This window comes from Gasterosteus aculeatus, chromosome X, assembly GCF_964276395.1.
Source record: "Gasterosteus aculeatus chromosome X, fGasAcu3.hap1.1, whole genome shotgun sequence".
In the NCBI taxonomy this organism is placed as follows: Eukaryota; Metazoa; Chordata; class Actinopteri; order Perciformes; family Gasterosteidae; genus Gasterosteus; species Gasterosteus aculeatus.
Genome location: NC_135698.1, coordinates 21,077,780 through 21,103,265, shown reverse-complemented (window position 1 = coordinate 21,103,265; position 25,486 = coordinate 21,077,780). Strand labels below are relative to the sequence as shown.

Genomic DNA, 25,486 nt, shown 5'->3' with positions numbered 1-25,486 from the left:
GTAAAGCCGTCTGAGTCACCCCTTCATTGGGAAATCAGCTGCTGTCCAGACAGAACTCTTGACCATGCGACCCGGTTCCTGCCTGCTCTCCTGAGTCGTGTTGCAACGAGCTGCGCCTTCTGGGTCCAGTGTTTCTCCATGTCCTCCTCACATGGAGAAATCACCAGCTGCCATGGACGACCTCCAAGTGCACTGTGGCTGATATCTATGTGTGTGTGTGTGTGTGTGTGTGTGTGTGTCTTGTCTACAAGAAGGCTTTTATATTATTTAGTGTAGAAATGTACATTGTTGCTCCCTAGAAGTCACAAGTACTGCAGTGGTTTTTCACTCAAATGTCATTGTGAAGTACAGTTCTGAGGTACTTTTACTTTACCTACTGTACTTTTACTCTCTATACTTTATCAACGATTTACACTCCAATAAATTAAAATAATAGGCTGCCTATTGTAATTTCAAATACAAAACACCCACCATGCAAAATGTGGTTATAGATTTTATCACTTGACAGTATATCAAGTAAGTAAGTAAACAGATCAGTCTCCATGACAACAGAGCAAACTCCATCTGCCGATAAAAAAATCCCGTGACATGTTTGAAAGCGCAGGAGGAAGAGAACACCGTTCTTCTCGCACTACTGTTACCCAAAATCAGGAACGGACTTGAAATGATCTGAACCATTACACAATTGATTAACAACCATTTACCCTAAATACTTTAATAATACTTAGATTTGTTGATGTGGAACTGAATCTGAGTACTACATTTTCCTCATGTTCTTGTCATTGTTACAGATCCGGGATGGAGAGCTGGATGGAGAAACAAGCGAGCAGAGACAAGCGAAAAGGATTGCACACTCAGCATGTGGCTCGACTGGAGAAAACCCAACCGCTTCGTTGACTGGCAGTTTATTGCAACAGTTCGACTGGCTGGCCTGCAGTCGGTGCAGGACGCAATGTTCCCTCGAGCTGCCATGTGATCCTCCTCATGAGTGCAGAGGTTTCTGGGGGCTAAATTAAGGGGCCCATACACTGGTCAACATCCAAGAAACTTCACCATGATGCCAAGGCATCTGGAAAGTTGCAAACGGCCTTCTGCTCAGAATAAGCAAAGGTCTTGACAGAATCCCTTCAGTTGGATATTTTATCTTCAGTTGCAGAGTTGGATGGAGGCCTTTTCTAATTGATCAGCCAAAGTTCCTCCACGCAGTTTAAATCTAAGTTTAAAACGCATGTGTACAAGTGAGACTTTGTGACATCGTCACCGGTCAGGAAGCTGATCTTGGTCCAAAATGCACCGGACAGCAGTGAAATGTGAAAGCCTCCACGGCGCTTCATATGCTGAGAACGGACTGGTCACCTCCAGCCACATATTCTTGATTCATCGAAGAGAGGGAAGCTGTACATGTGATTACACGAGAACTGTCAAAGTAAAATACTTTGATATGTCCTAATAGGTGTGTGGAGAAGATCTTCCATCCATCTGCAAACCGCTTATCCTGCACACGGGGTCGCAGGGGGGCAGGAGTCCATCCCAGCCAACTTCAGGCGATAGACAATGGACTGGTCACCAGCCAATCGCAGGGCTACACAGTGACACACAACCATTCACACACCTACGGGCAAGTTAGAGTCCCCAATCAACCTGATCCCCAGAGCACGTCTCTGGACTGTGGGAGGAAGCCAGAGAACCCACGCAGACACGGGGAGAACATGCAGACTGCACACAGAAAGGCCACTGGGCGGAGTGGAACCCAGGACCTTCTTGCTGTGAAGCAACGGTGCTGACCACCCTGCCATATTGACGTATTGGTATGTATTGTTAATTGTGTAATATGACCCTGTGCGTGTGTCCTCGTCCTTCTTTTTGCTCCTTTAAAGTGACGTAAGTGGAGTTTATTGAAACTTTGTCGCAGTGTTTCAGGGTATTTATGTAGTTTTGGTCCTGATTCAGAATGAATATGATACAGTGTTGCAGTGATGAGTTGCTCCTTTGTTCGGTCTGTGTTCACACTGCAACATTTAACAGCGGAATAAATAAACATCACGTGTGAGCAAACTGTGGTGTCATTTGAATGCAGCTATAAATATACTTTTTCTCTTTGAGTGTGGGGGACTGGGGGGGGCACGAACCCAGTTGGGATGCAGAAGGGGTGCGTGGCCCAAACAGCCTGGGAGATTATTTTATAAGTATCTATGTATGTTGTTTGTTTTGTACTTTTCATTATTTCTATATATTCTGGTATTTGTGTCTAGTCTCAAACCTTTAGAAACAAATCTTAATGTCCCAGTATAATAAAAAATCCCTACATATTACCTACATGTATTACTCGTTTTGGTGTGGTCAGCACGTTACGTGCAGAAAAGCGCCCCTAGACCACGTGCCTTTTTCGTCTCTCGTTTGATGCGCGCGTGGGGGCGCGCGTGGGGGCGCGCGTGGCACGTTCCTCCTGCTGTCCCCGTGGTTAGGGGGCGTCCGCCTCAAAGGAATCCGCTGCGCTCCTTCCATTCGCTGAAACTATAGGTGTGTCGGGGGGTGTGCGCCTTTCTCGCGCCTCCAGCTGTCAGTCATGACGTCACTTCCTGCGGGTGTGAACTCATGGCTCTGCTTTGTATGGACATGGTGGGGGATTTATGACAGCGGCAGCGCTGCTGGGAGACAAACAAGAACGGGTTTTTGGGGGTCGGGCACTATTTTCTCTCCCCTCTCTCCCTCCGCGCTGCTGTCTCGATCCCACAGCGAGAGCTTCTCCACCCAAACCTGATTCTGGAGGACATGGAGGCTTCGGATTGGGCTTTCCCTCGTAAGGTAGATGTCTTCATTTGCACTTTCACCCCCTGCAGCAGCTGAGAGACCCCCTGTCAGCGGACGTTGTTCCGTGCGCAGAGATGGCAGCAGCCTGCAAACGGCGCACACTCAATTTTAGCGCGTGTCCAGTTTGAGAGCCCAACACACCCGCACGTGACTGTTGTTTGCAGGCGGAATCAGCATCTCCTTCCCGACCACACGACTCATGTGACTTCGGTTTGCAGCCTGCGCAGCGCATCGATAGGCAACACCAACACCTCTGCTCACCCGCCACGGAGGTCCTGCCTCGGGGGCCTCAGGTCAGCATAGGGACAGCATAGGGACAGCATAGGGACAGCATAGGGACAGCATAGGGACAGCAATGTCCAAAGGTCAAGGCAGTCAATGCGAGACGTTGTTTGTGTCAGTTCTGCGCTCCAATGGAAGCACCTGCATGAGTGTAAATATTGTTACCGAGGAGTTTGGAGGGTGTCGTCTAGTTTGAAAAGTTAGATTTGAGGCACACAGACCGTATTGGGGGAGGACAGACAGTGAATGTCATGCAGCAAAGATGGGTTTGAACCAAACGTCAAGGGCAGGTTTAAAAACGATAGGATTCATGCTTTCTTGTCGCCAGTGGCCGTGTGCCTTTGCAGAAGGAAGTCTGTACTGTGACGTTTTACATGGACGAATGCGCAGTTAATGTGCGGCTGCAGGTGCTGTCACTCCTGAAGCGTCTCTGTCTCTCTGTCTCTCTCTCGGTGACTCCTTCTCCCGTTGGGTGTGATCATTCATAGCTAACAGAAGTGTCAAAAGAACTCTGCTGCTTAACTATTCATTCATGATTTCCTCTCTATAACTGGCGGTGCTTTCTCCACAGGCAGACTTAACTTTAAGGTTTAGGTTTAACACTTTTAAAACCAGACATAGAATGCGTTTACAGAGTAAAGAACCCTAACCAACATCTGACTCTGCCTTCCGCTCTTACTTTGATTGTTAGATGACATTGGGACGGCGCGATGGCTGAAGTGCTTGAAGATACGGTTGATTGTCATTGTATTCAACACTTGAATGCTCTCCCGTGAGCGAGATCCTGGTTGGACCTTCTATTCGGAGGTATACGGACACTGGTATTGGATTGGCACTCGTACCAGAAGACACCCAAAGAGACAGTTACATCGGAACTGAAAAAGTCTGATCAGTGACTCCCTAGTTGAAGGTTTGCTGATGTTTCAAAATGCACACGGTCAAAAGAGACTTGTGGTAATCGATCTCTTTGCTGAGCTGAGAGTCTGAAGGTGATCTGAAGACGGATGCTCCGTCCGTCTGTCCCCTTCTTAAAACGGAGTTCCAGCGGGGCCCTCGGACCCCTGGGCTCTTACACGAGAGCCCCCCTGAAAGCCAGGGTCCACTTTGTGGTTCAATCGACCCGGGGATCGAAGGTCTTCACTCCCTTATCATTCCGCTGAGTAGGACTGCAGATCCTTTAATGATCGCGGAGTGTTTGGCGAAGCGTTAAAGTGACGTGTTTATCTGCGTTGTCCCAGTCGAGCGTATTGAAAAGTTGAGTATATTTATTTTTCCTCTTTGACTTGATAATAAATCATAAAGAGATGTAATCAAATCCAGACATTAAATCACGTCATTTGAAGAACATTTAATACCCTTTGACAGGGTTCCCCGAACATATTGGTTATACATTTCCTCTGTGGTTAGCGAGGATTTAGATCCCTCTGCTTTCATTACACTCTTTTTTTCTCTTTTCCAAAGGTGTGGTGCTTCTTCCAGCGCTTGTAATTTATCGGCAACCTTCCGTATGTAATCAGAGGGACACAATGCCTTTCAGATACCCTTATCTCTCGTGCACAGTGCATGAATGTCTTCAGAACCAAACTGTTCTCTAACAAGTGGTTGTATTTTCCTAAGACAGCCCGATGGGAGGTTTTCTCTTCTTTACGAATTTGAAACCTGTTCCAGACACTGTTTGCGGATCAGAGAGGCATTTAGTTAAAGTGAAAGAAGCCACTCCTTCATTCAGGACATCGAGGTCCCTCGATAGGCCCAGCGGGGGCGTCCTGCTGAAAGTTCAACCTGGCTAAACGTGTATCCTGCCAAGCTTTCAATCAACAACATGCAAACAAGCGTTCTATTGTTTGCGTTGGAGGATAAATCTTCATTTTTTTGCCTGTTGCATTTTCCTCCAGCTGACCGGTGTTTTGGTGCCTGATAAGCCTTCAGACTCATCATGTCATATTTAACCTGCACTTGCCTGGAGCAAATCCCCCCCGTCTCCGTTGGCATATGGAGTAAAACCCCCCCACAGAGGCATTTTTCACACCGTGCTACTTTCAGTGTTGCGTGGCTGTTTGCCGACACGCCTTTTGCTCTGCTTGTTTTGCAACCTTCGTCCTCCAACGGCCAGCTTTCCCTTCATCGGAGCAGGCCTTCTCCTCTGTCTATCCTTCAGGTAAAGTCCCTCAGGGTTGATTAGGATTGAGCCCCCCCCCCCTATCCAGATTTAGAGTAAGCAGCTCTGCCAGGGAGACAAAATGTTTTTCTCACCACAACTTGTTTGACCTCCGGTCTCGGGTCACATACCTTGCTTGTTTACCAAGACCCACCCACCAATTGTTGGAAGATTAACTTTAGTTGAGGCAATGTGGTCTGATCCTTATCCTGATCCTCATCAGGCCGTTGCCTGTAGAAATCCTCACCAATGACCTCCGCCTGGTCTTATCTGCTGCTCTCCCTCTAATTGTATTAGCGAGGAAGCTCCACTCGCTCCACTCAAACACCCACATTTCATCCCAATTTCCCTCCAGGCCTTTTCTGTGCCCAAAGCGTTTTAGGCCTCGCACCCCCTTCTACATCCCGACCTCGTTCATGCCCCCCCATCCCCCCCCAACAAAAGAAACAGAGCTGCAATAGAATTGGACCAATGAAAGAGCAGTTTGTTGGTATGGTTATCTAATATTTAGATGGCTGTTGTATCATCTTAATCCTGAATCGGAACAAACAAACAAACTACAGGTGTGAAAATGCCCTGAAACACTGCGACAACCTTTCAATAATTTCCACGTACGTCACTTTTAAACAGCAATAAGGACGACTAGGCCACGTGCACAGGCTCCGAGGCAGACTGTCCGCTGCACTAACAAGTGTACGGAAAAAGAGGAGCTCAAGTGCATTTATTTATTAAATTGTAGTTTGTTTTTTTTAATAATTCATGTTGTTATTTTGCCCTGCGATTGGCTGGCGACCAATCCAGGATGTACCCCGTCTATCGCCCGAAGTTGGCTGGGATGGACTCCAGCCCCCCCGCGACCCTGTGTGCAGGATAAGCGGTTTGAAAATGGATGGATGGATGGATGTTGTTATTTTTTTTTTATATATATATATATATATATTTATTGTTCATTTTGACAGAGACCACCATTCCATTTTTCCTCTCGCTCTTTCATTCACTTTGGGAATCCCTGCTTTAGCGGAGCAGAGGTCGTGGACAATGCTTGTTAACGTGACCGGCCAAAGACGGTTCGGAGGGAGATTTCTAGCTAAGTATTGTATATCGGAGCTGTGTGTGTGTATGAATTGGAGGAATAAGCCCTTGCTAATCCAACGGCCGGTTGCAGCTTCTGGTCACTCGCTGCATGAAGGAAGCCAGAAGAACGTTCTGTTTTTTGGGGATCTCACCACAGTAGCAAATTGGTTTTGTTCTACCACCAGGCCTGTGGGCTTCATGCCTCCCCAAAAATCCGTAGGTTGGTTTGGCAGGCAGAAAGGGGGAACTCGGGGCCGCAGTATCATCCTGGAAAATGGAATCGTATTCACCCAACTGCCTGATTTCTGTACTCTGGCACTTCCCATCATGTTGTATTTCAGTGATGCAGGTATTACTATCATCTTTCTTTTGGGAGGATTGTAGTGTGCAAAGATGAAGGGAGCGTAGTCTGGGACCTTATTAAAGCAGACGCCACTAGTGATTATTTGTCTCTGATCAATCTGTGGAATATTGTTATGATCAACTGTTGATGAGAAAAACTGTCCACCATAAATTGCCAGATCTGAAAATGACGTCTTTTTTTTTGTTGGTCTCTCAGTAATCCAAAACCCAAATGTATCAACCACACTACAGTATTGATGTATGGTCAGCAAAACGTACGCAATTGACTCATCATGTCAGCCTCTGACTGCAGGGTAAGGTTTCTCTCAGCTATTCCTGTACATCAGTTAGCATCACGCCCAGCATTTCAAAACCCACGTGCACTGTCCTCTTGGATCGAGCCGCAGAATGCACAATGTTTTGTATTTCTTGGCAGCACTGAGCTCGAGGTGATCAGTCAACGTTTGCACATTACAGACTTTTATTTCGCAGAGCACAATTACAAATTATTCAACCTTGTCTGTCTTTATCTTCAAGCCCAGAAACGTGATAAATTCTACTCTTTGCATTGCAGGCCTTGCACATACGTTCTGCATATAAAGCTGTATTCATTCATAACATCAGAGGAAAATGCTACATTTTATAATCCACCCAGCCTCCTGCCTATCAGGACGTGAATCCGGGAGGGGAGGAAATCACCTTTTAATTACGCTGATCAAACCAGTTCCACAATGCAATCGATCAGAAAAAAGGGAAGCGTTAGGGCGACTCGTGCAGCCCTTCATGGTGATTTTGGCCCAGCTTGATTTACACAAGAGCTGCTTGCTGTCTCGTCATTCCCAGCTCTACATCTGTGAAGGGATAACAGCTGCTGAAGCAGAGCTCGTCTCTTTCCCCCCTCTGATATTCACAGTTCAGATGTGCTCGAGGGAGATTTGTAACGCTGGCCTGCTTGATCCTGATCATGAAATCAAGCACACAAAGGTTCTTGGCCTCAGAACGGAGGTGTTGCTTAAGGACAGTGTTGTAGCAATGGGTGATTATTGGCTGCTGGCAACGCTGGCGTTGGTTCAGCTGAAAATACATCAGACACGCCGGGAAGCGCGTCTGCAGGTCAAGGTCTCACAGCAGCTGTGTCATTTCTCCACGTCACCTCACTTTTTGCTTACACTTCAGCCTTCGTCAAAATGAGAGAACACAGACGAGTATTTCATGAGCAGTGATCCAATAACCTTCTCAGACAAACGTGTACCATGCAATGAGGTTTACTGCAAATCGCTCAATGCTGCACAACTCAACGTACTGTGTGACGTATACTGATGGTATACAAATGCTTAATGTTTCTGTTCATATAAATCATGTCAACATGTGGTGTTTTCGGGTGCGATTGTATAGGCGCCCTCAAATATTTAATTATTTTTTTGACAATGAACACGCTGTCAATGTGAAGGTCAGAGTCCACTGGGACTTATGCAACTTACTGTTTATTTCTCAACCTGATGCAGCAGTGGGACATTAATATGGTCAAAGCCAGATGAAGTGCTCATCTTGAGTAACACTCATAAAAATCACAAGAAACAGAATAGTTGAGAAAACATGCAAATATCCTCCATGAATAGAATAGATCAGAATAGCCAACGTTGATGGATTTAGCAGCTTTTTGATATTAATGTACACAAATGAGCGGAAACCAATGGATGTTTTTTAATACGAGTGCCACAATCATTTAAAGTATTTTTAACTTCTATTAAGGAACTTTGCAAACAATAGTCTGAACCCGCCCAGGTCTAAAAATGGCAGACGAATGTGACCTGAACGCATACCGATTGAACTGCTGGCCATCCCGCGGCTCATCTGGCACAGCTAAAGTCCAACGTCAATCCCTTCCCCCGTACTTTGGTCAATCCCCATAGTGATAAGAGGGCGCCGGCCAGCATATCGGCCCCCGGGTGATAAGAGGGGAGTTGGGTGTTTACACTGCGGGCACGGCGCGGACTGAGCTCATCGAGTGAACTCCTCAAACAAATGGACAGGCGGAGCTGGCGCGTCGGCCTCATCAGCCCATACCGCTCTGCTCTGAGACCACCGCCAAGCCCCCTCTGACCGACCTGCAAGCACTCGCACCACAGGGTGGGTTCATTAAACATTAACATGCGGCCTGCTATCTCTCTCTGAATGCTCACACAAACTGTTGTATTGTCAGGGATCAAAGTTGCATAGAAGACCAGTTGTTGGATAAGCTTGTGGTCTTATTTGGTTTGCATGTATTTTCTACATACCAGCAGTATTTGAAATCACACGTTTCAAAGGCGGTACTGCAGACAAATTCTCTCTACGCTCGTTGCCGAGGTATGTTCCCGTGTCGTTGGAAGGACTGTGATGTTTTCATTCTTAATGCTTTTTTTTCCTCCATGCCTTGGCGAGACAAGCCCATACGCACCTCCTATGTGCTGGTCCGCTCCCAGCTTTGCTGTTTGTTGTCCTCGCCAAAGCGTGGAGTTCTACTGGAAAGCCCGGAGACGCCGTTAGTCGTGCAGGCTGCGGGCTCGTCTCTTTCTGTTGTCCGCCTGTGTGGCTGTGGAGATGCCACTGGATCAGATGTCACTCCCGAGTCTCGACGCAAGTGCAAGTGATTGCAAGTGATCACTCAGACCCTGTTGTCTAACTTGGTTTCCTGTTGGGCGAGCAGCATGCGTTCTACATGCCCGGCTGTCGTTCATTTGCTTGTTTATCCGTCTCAGTCGGAGCTCACCAGCTGCTGCACGGCCCGTCTCTCTATGATGGGGGTCTTCACTGCAGCGACTATGCAGAAATCCGTCCCGCCCTGTGATTGCTGGTGCAGGCTTGGTAGCGTATACGTCTCTGATTGATTCCAATGGTATTAGCTTGTAGCTGTCCTCACATGGCTGCCGTCCGCCCTCTGACTGTGATGTCAAAATCTCTGCGTCGGGGCATTGCCATGGCGACCATGGTGGCCTTTGGTCAGTGGTCTTTTGTCAGAGTAACCCCCCCACTCCCCCTGTCCTCCCTTTCCTTTTGCACCTCCTATCCTAACCCACACGAACCCATGTGACCTTGCTCATCTTCCTCTCAGTGTGTGCAGTCTTTTTTTGAGTGAGCACAAGAGAGGGCTCGACCTAAAAGACAAAGGCTCGTTGTTACCATAGGAACCAGTGTTCCCCCCCCCCCTCTCTCTCTCTCTCTCTCTCTTGCACATCCCTGATAAAGCCCCTGTAATGTAGCGTAACTGACATTCCTCTCCACCCCACCACGTCTCTCTGTCTGCAGTCTGTAACTAAGCAGCTTCATGTGTCTGCTGTACATTGGCAGGTGTTGATGGCAACACAACTTTAGCTTGCTCCAAATTAAAGGACTTGTCATGTATTTCAAGCGTTTCTTGGTAGTCCGTATACTTAAACATACCTAATGTTTCTCCAAGGTTAACAGGGTGTAAACCCAGAGCGCGCAGGTCAGCCTCTTTTTCCCCCCTCGAAGCGACGCTATGATGAGACAACGCTGAGTGAAGTGAGTGTATAAAACAGGATGTCCTCTAAAAGGAAGACCTGAGGGTCAGGAGCTAGAGGCTGAATGCTAAAGAGGAGCTAACACTGCCTCCATTCAGATCCGTGTATTGAAGAGTGAGGAGCTCAGTGAAGCGGCCCGCTCACATGGTTTCTTTTCTGTTCAGTGGGAATCCTTAACTATTCCATTCAGTTCAGTTCCTGTGTGGTTCTTCATATTAACACTTCATTCGTTGCTTTGGCAGATCAGACATGTTACCATGACGTTCTCTTTTGTTTTTGTTGCTTTTGCACATATCACAGCTGTTTCAGACAATGTGGTCTAAAGATATTTTAGCCTGGAAGTATAGGGACCTTCCCATAGAAGGCTTAATGAGAGTTGATAAGAGATTTGGAGCATCGTGACAGCTGGGAGTTGAACCAGCGCTACCAGCTATGGCATCAATGATGCAATATTATAACCGGAGTGGAAATCTAGGCTGGATGGGTGTGCTGTTCTTCCGCAACCATGACACAAGCTCAGTGCAGAGCGGCGGCCGCTGACCAGTCGGTGGAGCACTTTCACTTGGGCGAACATGCACTAGAAGACACGCAACAAAGCATGACGGAGCTCTGATTGACACACAGGGGAGGCCATCACTACGCTGCACATAGAACCAGGCTTTATCTGCTTCGGTTTGCTCTCTACACGCTGGGCGAGAGAGACGCGAATGGTCTTTACATTCCGTTGCTTCTTTAATTATTGTCATTAGATCTTTAAAATAGCCCTGGGGGGGCAGAAACGTTCAGGTATGCGGCCTCACAGTGGTGAGGGGTAAGATAATAGTGAACAGGCCTCCAGTGGTAAAGGTGTGGAAGGGCGAAGCACCAGCAGCAGCTGCTGTGTTGTAGCCGTAGAGCCGCCGATGTTCTTACTGGGGATTGATGGGAAGGGCTTACTGAAGATCGACCCAGTTTACACGCTGGTGTATGAAGTCCTTATATGTAGTGTATGGTCCACACCCGGTGAGTTGTATGAATCTACTCTCGGAGGCGCTGTCTGTCGTGTCTGTTTCAGTCTGAACCAGTATGGTGACCTACATTCCTCCCATGTGTCCCCGTGGTTCACTCTCGCTCTTGTGTCTTTGTCTTTCTGCAGCACTATGAGTTTTACAAGGACACGCTTCATGAACAGAGGGGCCTGCGTTTTGTCATAAGATCCTCTGTGTCCTTCATTCCCTTCCTGACCCCTTTTAGCAACATGCTGCTTCTGTGAGTGTGTATGGTCGCACCACACACAGAGTTCATCATCAGTAATTATTGGGTTCACTGGAAAAAAGGCAACGTGTCTCTGTGGTAGTAATGGTGATTACAATGTCTATAGCCATGCAAGGCTTGGCTTTATGCATGGGAATCCTCAAGCCACCATTTTATTTTTTATGATTGCCAAAAGGATGGATCATGACAACTATGACGATCCGCTAACCTTTCCTCAAGATCAAGTGCAATATCTCCACCAGATGGTGTGTCCTGATGACTCCTTAGATCACTCTACTGTTTCTTTACCACCACAAGGAGGTCTTCATTTGTTGGGTGACATTTCAGGGCAGACATTGTAACCCCTTTGGTAATTCCCTGACTTTGCACCACCATCATTTGTCCAATAATTGAAACTTTGCTACAGACTTTGGGTTATTCAATTCAATTCAAAATGAAAAACCCTTTCATGGGGGAAAAAAGGGAAGAACCTCAGTGAGAACGTCAGAGGAGGATCCGTCTCCTGATGGACAGACTACAATGACGTCATGAGGACAGAATGAACAATGTAGAAGATGAACAGTGCATTAAATTCATATGACAGAGATGATTCAAATAAGCAGGTGTACAGCAGGACCACTGCAGGGGCAACCACCATCAGATAGAACCACCATCACACAGAACCACCATCAGATAGAACCACCATCACACAGAACCACCATCAGATAGAACCACCATCACATAGAACCACCATCACACAGAACCACCATCAGATAGAACCACCATCACATAGAACGACCATCAGATAGAACCACCGTCAGATAGAACCACCATTAGATAGAACCACCATCACACAGAACCACCATCACACAGAACCACCATCAGATAGAACCACCATCACACAGAACCACCATCAGATAGACGCCTGTGTGGAGGGAGAGCACAGAGACTTGAGGAAAAGGTAATGTTGGTTTATGATGACAGTAATAGTAATGTGATTGATATTTAAAATAATAATAATGATGATAACAGCAGCAGGTGTCAGCGGGGACTCTGTAGGAGGCAGGAACAGGGTCCAGATCCATGTGCCGGATATTAGCACGTAAGCGTTGAAATCGTTACACATGTTAACAAGCCCTTATAAATTCAGGCAAAGGTGACCTCAGAAATGAATTCCCGCCGCGTCCTCCTCTGTCTGCTACGCCGTGCTTCCGGATCACCTCTTTGTCTTCACTTTCCTCCTCCACCCTCCCCCCCGTCCTCTCTCTCTCCCCAGTCTGATGAGTGAAGGTGCCCTCCGCCCACCCCAGGAACCGCGATGGTCGACATGGAGAGCCACTACCAGCCCCCCTCGCCCCTGGAGGACTCGGTGCTGGGCAGCCCCCTGTGTGGCGAGGACGAATTCATGGGTGAAATGGGCGAGCTCCAGGACATCTCCCAGTCCATGAACAGCACCGCCGCCAGGTGCTTTGACGGCCCCGAATACCAGTCCTCCAGCAACGGCTCGGAAGGTTCCACTGTTCTAGGTGAAGTCTCTTCATCATTGAATCAAAATGATTTAATCATACTCATAATACATTTTATTTACATAGCGCTTTTCAAAGTACTCCAAGACGCTTTAAATGGATTATTTATAATATAGTGAAATAATCACATGGGGTCGGCTGCCATGCTGACATTTCACAGTTTCAAAGTGTAATCCGCCTGCAATGGTAGACGCATGTGGAGCGCTGGTTCCTCAGTTCAACCTTGGCTTAATGTTCAGAGGTCAGATGCTTTGTCTAATTCAACCTCTTGCCATGCAGTACTGCAAAGCTGCTGTACAATCCTCTCACTGACCTCTGTTTACTCAGGTTGGGTGATCCACCCACTTTGTAATTCCTTGGATATAATTGATTTGTCCTTGCTTCTGATCTACGGCGTGTTAACGCCTTCTTTGCCAATTTGCCATCGCAATTTCTTCTTTGTTATTGATATTGTTTCTACATTTTCCTGACTGTCCCTTCACTTGTCCGGCTCTTCTCCTCGCACATCATCCAAAGAGGAACGCAGACATTCCTCAGTCGCCATGCGCCACCTCGGGAAACCTCCTCTTTGCCGCTGCGTTTTCATCTGAATAAAAGTCACAGGCTTCTGGTAAATGGTTGCTTGTACAAGAGAGTCTGAGAGGCAACATTGAATGGAAGAACAGAGGTTGTTTGGCATTTCTGTATCTTACCAACAGCGTGTTAGAAGAAACACGCTGTTGGAAAGAAGTGCGCCTGGAAGGAACACCTCTCCGTGTCCGCTGCCGAATGTCAACCATCCCAGGCAACTGAGTGCCACCGTTTCGTCCCCTGGTTGTCTTTGCTATTTATGTAGCGTGCACGTTCTGCCCAACCATGTGGCATTCACAGAGTGGAAATAGAAAACGGTTGGACCCTTGTGACCGGTCATCCCTGAGGGATAAGTGATAATGCTCCACCAGCGTTATGCTATGGGGCACGAGGTCAATCCGTACTTTAAGTTCCACTAATTCTTTGCCTGCGTCGGGTGCCATTCAGGCAAATTAAAAATTTTCCTTGATTTTAGCTAAAGACAATGACTGAACTTGCCCTATTGTGGGGACTAGGTCAACTTGTGGCCCGTCACCTAGCAGGATGGCTGCAGGCCTCCAGGAGTGCAGTCATCCAGTTATCTTCCCTGTCATTGGACAGAAAACGGTCATGCCAAATCTACTCTAAACATTTTAAGATACTGTCGTATCAGTATTTTTAGACCATTAAGACCGTTTTCCCATCCACAATCCAGTTAAGTTAACCAGTAAATGTTTTCTGAACTCATGAGACAACGTATATGTATATGAGATGGTGTCACATGTGGAGTCAATAAGAATCATTACCACTGCTGATGGCTCCATTGACAAAATGGAAACCATGTTTTCTTCTTTTTGTGCACAAAAAGAAGAAAACAGTCTCTAAAAGCTTAGAAAATACCAATAAGACCGTGTGATTGTGGTCTTAAGATGCGTTTGCTGGGCAACACGTCTAATCCCCCACGTGCTGGTGTGTTGCAGACGCCCTAACGCCGGCGTCCAGCCCGTCGTCGGCGGTTTACGGGTTGGCGCCGGGCCAGGAGGACTTGTCGTCGGCATCCTCTCCGCTCAATCTGGAGTGTCGAGTGTGTGCGGACCGCGCCTCGGGCTACCACTACGGAGTGCACGCCTGCGAGGGCTGCAAGGTGAGACGGCTGTCACACACACACGAATGATACACGCAGACCAGCGGTCTCTACACACGCCACTCTGGTGAAGACCGGACTAGCGTAAGGAGTGGTGAGTGATGAGGGCTTTTTAATGGACTGTTGTTGGAGGACATTATCGTTATGGTTGAATCTGAGGTCTCACAGTATCGTCTCACCCGGCATCGTGTTTTACTTGATGCTCTTTTCTGTCGATATCCATCAATCGCTTCCTCCCAAAGTCAACCCCACTGGAGCACAGACAAGCCAACAATCCCAAACAGGCTCCTGACTGTAAAGAAAGAACTATTTTAAAATGACAGGTAAAAAAAGAAGACATGCCCGGTCAGAGATCCAGTTATCTTGTGACTGATAACTTGTACGCTCAGCCTTTACACGTGGCCGCTCAATATTCCTTAATTGTTTACCAGTCATGTTGAGAGCAACAGCAAGGCTCCTTTTTAGGAGGGAACGAAGGACAAAGCGGTATGTGTGTGTGTGTGTGTGTGTGTGTGTGTTGTTAACCCTTTGTTGGTGTGGCGTTAATCTACATTCCTTTTGTATTTTTGTTCGCCGATGGTGAAAAACAATGAAACACGGTTCTTGCACTGTGGATCCACTCAGTGCAGCTAAAGAAAGAGCAGCGGCGGCAGTATGAATGTCAGGAAGTAATGAATAAACTGTCCACAGCTCCACCACGTCAACATGCTGTTACACAAACATTCACATGGGACCAGGAGCTGACTGAAGTGTGAGTCTGCAGCGGTGGAATGACAGTTTCATGCCATTTGCTGAGGTATTCACGCTGAACAAAGGCTCAGGTCTGTTCACAGGGCACCAATGTGACCTATGGAGGGTGAAACCCAACAGGTGTAAAACAAAAGTCAAAGTACATTTGTTGCATCCATCAGAAGTGACCTATGGAGTGCCGGGGGGGCCAAGCCACTTATTGCAACATTAGCTGGATAAATGAAGCCGGAACATTTCAAAGTCTATGTCAGAATTGTTTGTGTTTTGGCATTTTTAAAGCCTCTATTCCAAAATGAGAGACAGAAATGAGGAAATTGATAAATTATGTTTTAAAAAGTCATTATAGGTAAAACCAAAACCCCAAACCCCCCCAAAAAGGGTATATGCGTCACCTGGTCTGTCTGGATGAGATTCCTGTCTTTTTTTGTACGACTGATCAAAATCTCACACGTGAAATTACAAGAATTGATCTACTTTTGTCACAAGCTGTTCTTGCATGCTCACACGCGTAGATAGGGACCCTTTGCTTTGTGCGTCGCTTCTTTTATTTGATCATGGAACAGTAAGAGGAGGAGCTGTATCAGTACCAAGCCCACCTGGCCTGAACGTTGTGCCCCCCTTGTATTGTGTGTTTGTGTCAGGATGTATGGTCTGACTTTTGTAACTTTTATTTATTACATTTCAGGTATAATGTGCTTATTTCTTTTGCGATCTCGTCCACGGTGTTCGTGTTTGATTCATACGTCATCTTCAAAGTTGACGTCTGAGAAATGTTCTCCTGTCATTCTTACAGGGTTTCTTTCGGCGGACGATCCGTCTGAAGTTGGAGTACGACAAGTGCGAGCGTCGCTGCAAGATCCAAAAAAAGAACCGCAACAAGTGCCAATACTGCCGCTTCCAGAAGTGCCTGTCAGTGGGAATGTCCCACAACGGTGAGTCTTACAGGTCTCACACACACACACAAATTCATATTTCCTGTAAACACACACTACATAACAGAGTAACACAGTTGTGCAGATGCAGGACAGCACCGGCGTGGACACACATTATTGGCATGAAGAGGAAATGGAACACCGCAGTTGGGTGTTCCATTTCACGTTACAGGGCGAGTCTCTGAGGACTAATGGAGGCTATTAGACAACTTCCACATCATTGGGACCGTCTGTATATCCTTTTTATTCAGAAAACATTTGTGTCTGCTGCAGCCTTTACAGCGCTGGGTCAAATTGAATTGCAGAAGGAGAACTGATATGTGAACAGGATGGGAAATAACATGGCCAAGTGAGTCAATGCTCATGATTATGAACAGTTGCACAGGTTGATTTGAAGTGAAAAAAGACTCATTTTAAGGGACAAAGTATTACGAATAATGCTGATGAATCACGCGATAAAAAAATCATTGCCTTCAATAATTCAAACCATGTTGTATTTGTATTATTTTCAGAATGTATTCTACTTTATTAAAAGGTATACTTTTGAAACAGAATAAAAATGTACTTGTCTGGCCATATTAGAAAAATGGTTAAACCGGAACACCGGAAGCTTCTACGGGCTGCGTTTCACTCCCGACTGTTGGAGAGAAAACGCCTGCCTACATGGCGTCTAACAACATCAGAATGTCACCTGGTCGCCTTTGTTTGGAATACAGGAACGTTGAGGTTAAAGTGCGTGTTTCCGGTGAATGCCGTGGACCCTAAGTAGACGTACAACACGGCTAGTTGACCTTTGGTCAAGGTCAATGTCCTGATTGGGAAAGAAACACTGTGACCGTTGCGGTATTTTTAGACGAAGAATCAAAAAGGTCACTGCAATCGATAGGTTTACGTACGGACAGCACTCTGCAGATATTCCACACCGGCGACGATGCAGAGGATGCAGGGGCCGGACTTGGCGACTTCATTTTGACCCACGGGGTCACTGACGATATCACTGATGATGCGTAAATAAGCATTTGTGTCAGCTCCACTTCCTTTGACGGTCTAATCATATGGATTTTCTTGAGCTTAAATGTAACTGTAGAAGGGGAGGAAGGAGATTTGAGACCGATGCAACCTAAGCTTCTGGGCTCGGTGGTCTAAGAGAAAACAAAAACCCAGGACTATGCCACTTTGTTTACATTGAGGTTTCCTTTCTAAAATAGCAGCAGTGAGGACTTCTTCAAATATAAATCCGTAAAGGTTCAAATATCATTAGAAGGGGAAAACTTTTAATTATTTATAAATTAGGTTTACCCATTAAAAGGCTGACAGACTGTCCAACTCCCTCACCGCTCGATTGGTGGACTCATCCCTTCACAGGGGATTTAAGGAAATGGACTTATTCTCAGCTTAACATCACTCACTTCCTCTCATCTTAATTAGACTGGGCTCCTCGCTGTTGGGCTTCAGCAGTTTGAGATGATCACTCCACTTTGTGAGCAGTAATCTGCCGTCTGCGTATCAGCGTCCTCATCTCGCTCGGTCCGGCTCAGCGGGCCGGGGTTTGTTTCAGCGGAAAAACCTCTTTCAATGCTTTTATTGTCTCGTAAATGCAGTCATTAGCTGGAGCTGGATGTTGAGGTCTCAGAGAACGGTGTGCGTGTGCGTGTGCGTGTGTGTGTGTGTGTGTGTGTGTGTGTGTGTGCGCCTAGCTTGTGCCCATTTGAATGGGCGCTGAAGGGGTTAAGAACTGTTCACGTCTGATCTCATCCGTCAAACGGGGTCAGGCTGTCTGAGTCCTCTTGTGTACTGTTAAAGCATTCTTTGCAAACACTATACGTGTTATCAACCTTTTGTGTCCGTAATGTTCTATTGCTGTAATTGTTTTCATTTTATCTTATCTAAAAAAATAGATATTGATTCTTTTTCCTTTTAGAATTTTCGTTCTATTGTGTGTTAATGGCATGTATGTTGCATGGAAATTATGGCTTTTAACGTGTTTTTTTTTTATCCACCTGTAGTGGAATTGTTTTTTTGATGCATTCCATGTCAGCGTGAAAGTCAGATTGTGTTTGTCTTTGTAAAGACCTTCAACTGCAAGCACGTCTGAGTTTTACTGACTTTAAAGCCATTTGGACTTGTGCTTATTATAACATCATGGTTGTCAAGGAGACAGAGTACTGTTCTCAGAGCGATTTGTTGGGTTTAAATAAGGCGAAGGAGACGCTCAGCACAGTAACACAGTAACTTAAACGTACACACTTCATCTTCGTCTGACTCTCTCTCTGCTTCGCTTCCAGCCATCCGTTTTGGCCGGATGCCCCAGTCGGAGAAGCTAAAGCTGAAGGCGGAGATGGTAACGGGGGACAGGGAGATGGGAGACCCGCAGGTCGCCGACCAGAAGACGCTGGCCCGACAGATTTACGAGGCCTACCTCAAGAACTTCAACATGAACAAGGCCAAGGCTCGAACCGTACTCACTGGCAAGACCACCACACCTGTACGTTTATTAAGAGTAGTGGGTTGGTGAGTGAACGGTGTCGCGTGTGTGGATTGCGTGCTCGGGGCTTTTCTCATGTTGTTTTACAACTTTTTGCATTTATTTCTCTCCCATATGATGTCTCAATATGACCTGGCAGCGTGCACCTCAGAGATTATGTGCAGCCAGCCAATGACTCCGTTCAACAGCCCCCCCCCCCCCCCCCCCCAATCTTATGGAAAACACATTCCTACGCAGCCTCGTGCCGGGGGGGGGTGCAGCCCTGTGTGTGTGTGTGTGTGTGCACAAGGTGAGGGACAGGTCCAGTCCCCCCCCCGCTCTGCTTCTAGCGATCAAAGCTTTCAGATGCAGAAGTGTCCATTTACAGTCCAGAGGGTGTCTAACCCTAACCCACCCAAAGATCTGCGTGATGCAGCATGTCCCGGTTGGACGCTGGAGAGACAGCAATCAAGGCCCGGCTGGCTCCCACAGGGTCCTTATACACCAGCGGCCAATCACCTACAAAGCAAAAGCACAGAGCAAGACAAAATATAACAGCACCCCCCCTCAGGCAGGGAGGTGAAACGCAACTATTACATGACTGAGTCATAACAGGATCCGATTGGTTGAATCAAACTTGTGGTATTTTCATTCCCACAGGACCATACAAATACCACATGTGACCTATCACAAAGCCTGTTTTGGGACGGCTGTCGCGATATGAAAATGACCTGCAGTACATCAGGATCAAAGTTTCTTGCCGACATGTTGGAATCTACAGATTCCAACATGTCGAACTTCTGGGATTGTAACGTGAAATAATAACCTTCTACTAGTATACCAAATCACGTTATTTGTAGTCTGCGAGGGCAACCGGTCAACACCATAGAAGATATCTTAGCAAGGCGACGGTTGACATAGGAAGCATTTAAACTTAATTGATGATTGTTGAGTGTCTTCAATCCATCGTCAACGTATTTGGATATGGGTCCGACATCGTCCGTCTCCGCGTCTGCAGGACCGCTGAGCCTTTGACCTGTGATCATCTGTTTTATTGTCTAACTGAACTGGTTTCGCTGAGTCACTGTTCATACCAACTGTACATGCAGTTTTGACAAGGTGTAAAGATAAGCAGCTACACAAGTGTCAAGCTGCTGCACGAGGCGACGCGATTCTCTGTCATCCTGTGAAGTCAATCAATAAAACAATAAAACCTAAACAAAACTCAATACATTTCCAACAGCAATCGCTGCACTTTGCTAACACAAAGATATAGGAGCATTGAAGTGGTGGGTTTCCAAGTGTCGTGTCAATTTAGTGGGCTTTGTACTGTGTTTTAAGGCTTAAGGCAATGGGGGCTCTCTTCTGGGCCGTCCACAGAGCCCATGGACGGATATGCCTCGTTATGTTTTCCTACTTACACTTTTTTTTTGTGGTGGTCGAGTCACCTGTTACAGCTGTGACATTTCTTAAGTGCACACGTGACATAGTGCTCTATCTTTACAAGTTGTTTGCAATTGTATTTCTTATGTTGTTTTACCGGTGTGTGTGTGTGTGTGTGTGGGGGGGGTGTTGGTGAAGTTGCACCTTCCCCTGTAGTTCCAACGCACAGAGATTGCTCCATTTTAAAAATGCACATTGCTATAACTATTCCAACTTGTTAATCCAACCGGTGATCGAGTGTTGTGTGGACATACCTTGTGCCTCATGACACATCCTGCTGCTCAAGTCCATATTTAGCACAGACCCTGAGTCAGAGCTCTTGATGTGATGTGATGTAAAGTAGCAGGTGTAGCTGCTCATCGGATGGTGTAACTTTGCCACTGTAGGAACATCCATCCATCTGCAAACCTCTTATCCTGCACACGGGGTCTTGGGGGGGCTGAAGTCCATCCCAGCCGACTTCAGGCGATAGACAGGGTTCATCCTGGACTGGTCGCCAGCCAATCACAGGGCTACACAGAGACACACAACCATTCACACACCTACGGGCAAGTTAGAGTCTCCACTGTAGGAACAGTGACGCAGCTAAAAAACTGCCTGGGTAGAATCAAGGCATCACTGCTCGCGTTGTATGAGCTCACAGAGCGGCTTCAAAGGCGTCTCCAGGATTGTGTATCCATATTTTTGCTGAGAAGTAGAATTCATGGGTGGTAGTTTCTAATTAATCCCCTTTTTATCTTTTCCATTTTGAGTTTGCCGTGGTTCGCCTGCTTTGCTTTTGCATCTCATTCACAAGAGTCCTGGCTCGGCCATAAAATTGTCTCAACATGGTCAAAGCTGATCAGTTTTTCATTGCAGCAAAAGAACAGGAAGTAAGGCACTGGATATAATGTTGTGTATAAAACAGATCATCTTCCAGAAAAAAAGATATTTATTCCGACTCATTGTCATTGTTTACAATATTAAAATAGAATGTGATATATCTTATCAACTGTCTTCTTTACCTTTTTGAGAAGCACTACTCTTGTTTGCATTAAATGAACCATAACTATCTAGTTGTAGGAGTAGAACAGGCCTAGCCTCTCTTTTCACTAAGGATTCTGGCTAATCACCACATACCTATATGGTTGTTCATAAAGTCAGGTCAGATTTATTTATGTAACGTATGCCCAAATATTACAAACTACCGACTTTGTTGCATTTCAAGTGGAAACCCCTTTTTGGCTACACCTCACGCATATAGCTCACAAAAGTCTTCTCGACTCCTCAGCCTTTTGTCATCCATGACATGGAGACCCTCAAGCTGGCGGAGCAGACGCTGGTGGCAAAGATGGTGGGCGCAGTGGGAACGCTGAAGGACCGGGAGGCTGAGGTCCGGATCTTCCACTGCTGCCAGTGCACGTCGGTGGAGACCGTCACAGAGCTCACCGAGTTTGCGAAGTCCGTCCCGGGTTTCTCCAGCCTGGACCTCAACGATCAGGTGACTCTTTTAAAATATGGCGTGCACGAGGCCCTCTTCGCCATGCTGGCCTCCAGTATGAACAAGGACGGGCTTCTTGTGGCGTACGGCTCAGGCTTCGTCACCCGGGAGTTCCTCAAGAGCCTGCGCCGGCCGTTCAGTGACATGATGGAGCCAAAGTTCCAGTTTGCAATGAAGTTCAACGCCATGGAACTGGACGACAGTGACATGGCTCTGTTTGTCGCCGCCATCATCTGCTGTGGAGGTGAGGAGCACACAGGACAAGTGATGTTGTTAAACTACTCATTTGCTGTATTGTATCTTCTTATTCCTTTTGCTCTTTGAAAAGCAAATGCTTACATATTCCACAAATGTACAGAAATCGTGAAAGCACTCCTTGCTGCTCAATGAGACTGTGGCTAAGTGCTCTAACTCCAGGTTACTTTGCTTTCCCTTCTGATCAGACCGCCCGGGCCTGGTGAACGTGGCGCACATCGAGCGGATGCAGGAGAGCATTGTGCAGGTGCTGCAGGTCCATCTGCTGGCCAATCACCCCGACAACGCTTTCCTCTTTCCCAAGCTGCTGCAGAAACTGGCTGACCTCCGGCAGCTTGTCACTGAACATGCCCAGCTGGTGCAGGAGATCAAAAAGACAGAGGACACTTCCCTGCACCCACTTCTGCAGGAGATCTATAGAGACCTGTACTGAGGAGTTTGAGGAGGAATAACCAGGACAGGCCCTCTACAAATCATGTCTGCCGCTTCAGGGACAGTAGAGGAGTCCTCAATAAATTATGTTTGCGTGGACCTTCATCAGCAGAAGATTCCTGTATGCAGGTGATGTACAGCAGATTGAGCCCCAGGTGAGACGCCGGTGCAGGTAATCACTGATCAGGCACTAGCTGGTAATTTAGTAAAGTATTCGATCTCCATGGTTGTTCCTATCCTGACCCTTAACAAGCCCTAAAAATGAGGAAAGCAGTATGCTTGAAAGGAGATTTTTATACTGTTGTCAAAGAGCCATATTCTTTCAATGCCCAAATGAGTTCAGTGGGCAGTGACATTAAGGTACACAATGTCTTTGGTATTCCTTCCTAGCATCTATTCTAGGTGTGGATTATCATCACTTAATACTCAACTTGTGTTTGTACACGTCAGAGCAAGAAAGCTAAATCTTAGTTTGTCAGAAATGTTTCAAGAATGAATTTTTTCAAGATTCAAGAATCTGAGGCAGATTCAAGGTGTTGGTGCATCACAATGCAGATATGTTAATATTACATCTGGTTTGAATGCCTTTTTCACAAAACACATGCACAGACATTTGGCACTCCATTATTTTTTTCCCATCCCGGTATTCAAGCCAACACCCCAATGAACTGCATTTCAACCTTTACACAGGCAGACTTGGACATCTCTCTCAGTAAAGCCCTTCGCCTACATAATACGTCTTATTTCTGTGTATTTCACAGGCTTTCTTTTGTCCTCATAACGCATGCAGTTAACAAGATTCAAGAGGTCTTATGTGCACATTTTGACATGATGGAAACTGAAAACCATTACTTCTTTTTAAAATAGAGGCAAATTATAAAGGGACACCCTTCTGATTCACGTTGGTATTTTTGGTAAATTAAAAGACGAAGCAGCACACGAACTCATTGAAATGAAATCTTATTGTTTTATAAATACTGTATATCACATGGTATAAACTGAGTGTACTGTACAGCTGAGATGATGCTGGACCCACTTTCTAACTACAACGTACTAACTTTTGTATTTCTCTGTTTGGTAAATAGTGTTTTACAGCATATGTAGTGAAATACTGTATGTTCTTTTTTGCATAATTACCACATAGTTTGGTTTTAATAGTTTGATCATATTTTTATACTAAAGTATATATGTATGACATCATTTTCTTGTGTATTTGAAATGGCACAATTGGAGAGTGCCGTGTAAATATGAGGGTAACAGGGCAACTGGTAATCGGAATATCGATCTGAATCCCATTGGGGACATTCCTTTCGTTAATTGCTATTTTTAGTAGAGTAGCGTCAATGCATTCAGCTCATTTCATCACTCTGTCTTGTATTTGTTAAATTAAGCTTTTGTGATTTAAAGTGAAAGCAGATCTGCAAGGGGCTCTAGTAGCTCACAACTTCAAATAGTGGATTAAAAACATGACCTGTGACCTTTGGTCATTTTCAATCAAGCTACTGCCCAGCACTGATCATACAATGCTGGTCTCCTCTTTTTATACTCTGTTCTCAGGTTGCATATTTTACATAAAAAAGGCAATATATACAGAGAAATGTCATATCAGAAATCGTCCATAGTTGCCTCCTGTTGTCAAACAAACAAATATATATTTTTATTACACTTCACGTCTCTGTTGATCCAATAGAGAAACTGTATGCACTCATAATTTATCACATCACACGCTATTTGTGAAGAAGATGCAGTATGTACCGTTTTATAATGTTTTGTCTGACTTTCCTCTGCTTACTCGCTGCTATATTGTAATAACTCAAACATTTCTCATGCCATGAGTAGATTACTGATCTGTACTTCTCACAGAATGTCAGGATTCATTCGACGCAGCTCGTTTTTTCCCCACCCTGGGACTTGTAGTTCCCAGGCACACTGTGGGATTAACCATGAACAACCTGTGCCTTAGCGTGTTCCCATGCCATCAAACACTAGAGATTCAGAACAAACAAGCGGGACTCATGCACACACACTTTCAGACTTCTAAACTATGCCTGTCCTCAGCTGCAGTCAGCGCTTTATGACCCACGAGGGCCACGCAGACAGGAAGTGATTTCAAACTATCCCATGTACAGCTAGACAGACGTGCTGCTGAACGCTTCATTTTAGCTTCATTACAAAAAAACAACTAGACACAATGGTTGAAACATAAGAGCTCCAGAGGAAAAGTCGTGTTGATTTTGTGATGTCTGCTTATAGGGAAATCTGTTTTGCGTTGAACTGACCGTGGACTTTTTAAACTTGTATCAGGGAAACTTAGTCTTCCTTTGTTGAACTAGCTCAGGACATAGAAAGAGAGTGTTCCTTCTCATTCTCTGTCTCTCTTTAGAGAAAGTTTATCGTGCTCCGCCTTACAGGAAACAAATACCATCGATATTGATTACAGGAATATTGATACATGCCCTTGTTTGTGTTTAACAAAACTGAATGAAAAATGTTACCAGAGGGCAGCAGACATGAGCACTAGGTATTCAAGTTGTTTTGTTGTCTAGTGTCACGCAAAGAGACAACAGAAACTGTCTTTGTGTGTGTTGTTAATGTGTAATGTGGCTTGGTAACAATGCTGTAAATATTTAATGAATGTATATCTAGTGATTTAAACAGTGGAACGAGCTGAAATGAATTTAATAATAAAATGATTTATGAATCTACCACGTCTACAAGTCGTTTGTTTGAATGTCTTTAGACTAGTCTGGTAAATAAAACGTGGAATGTTTCAGGCTGTCCTGGTCAGGGACCCTGTGCACGTTTGCCATCTATTGGTGAATTCTCTTTGTGCAACTGAGTGAACTAATAAGTGCACATGTGCATTTTACTTCAATGTCTACCGAGGGAAGAAAGCACATTTAAATGTGCACTGCAGCTCGCTCCCAAGTTATGTGGGAATGAATGTGTATTATGAATAAATCCCTAAATTACTACATCAGATGAAAGAAATAAGCAAAGTCACCGTATGTCCTTCAGACCAGCTGTAACTCCCACAACAACCAACAGTGTAAATCCCTTTAAATGATGTATTCACAATTAATAACC

General features: G+C 45.8%; 1 protein-coding gene across 4 annotated transcripts; it reads left to right on the top strand.

The window, feature by feature from the left end:
* The first annotated feature begins 1,672 nt into the window (after window positions 1-1,672).
* Window positions 1,673-25,104, top strand: pparab (peroxisome proliferator-activated receptor alpha b). Of its 4 annotated transcripts, none has more exons than XM_078082995.1 (7): window positions 1,673-1,808; window positions 12,701-12,950; window positions 14,480-14,643; window positions 16,187-16,325; window positions 18,611-18,810; window positions 21,503-21,956; window positions 22,156-25,104. In XM_078082995.1, the coding sequence occupies exons 2-7, from the start codon at window positions 12,743-12,745 to the stop codon at window positions 22,398-22,400; spliced, it is 1,410 nt and encodes a 469-aa protein (XP_077939121.1). In that variant the 5' UTR covers window positions 1,673-1,808; window positions 12,701-12,742; the 3' UTR covers window positions 22,401-25,104. The 4 variants fall into 4 exon arrangements, with proteins under 4 accessions (XP_077939121.1, XP_040018544.2, XP_040018546.2 ...); XM_040162610.2 differs by lacking the exon at window positions 1,673-1,808 and adding an exon at window positions 2,354-2,805; XM_040162612.2 differs by lacking the exon at window positions 1,673-1,808 and adding an exon at window positions 8,684-8,797.
* The last annotated feature ends 382 nt before the right edge of the window (window positions 25,105-25,486 follow it).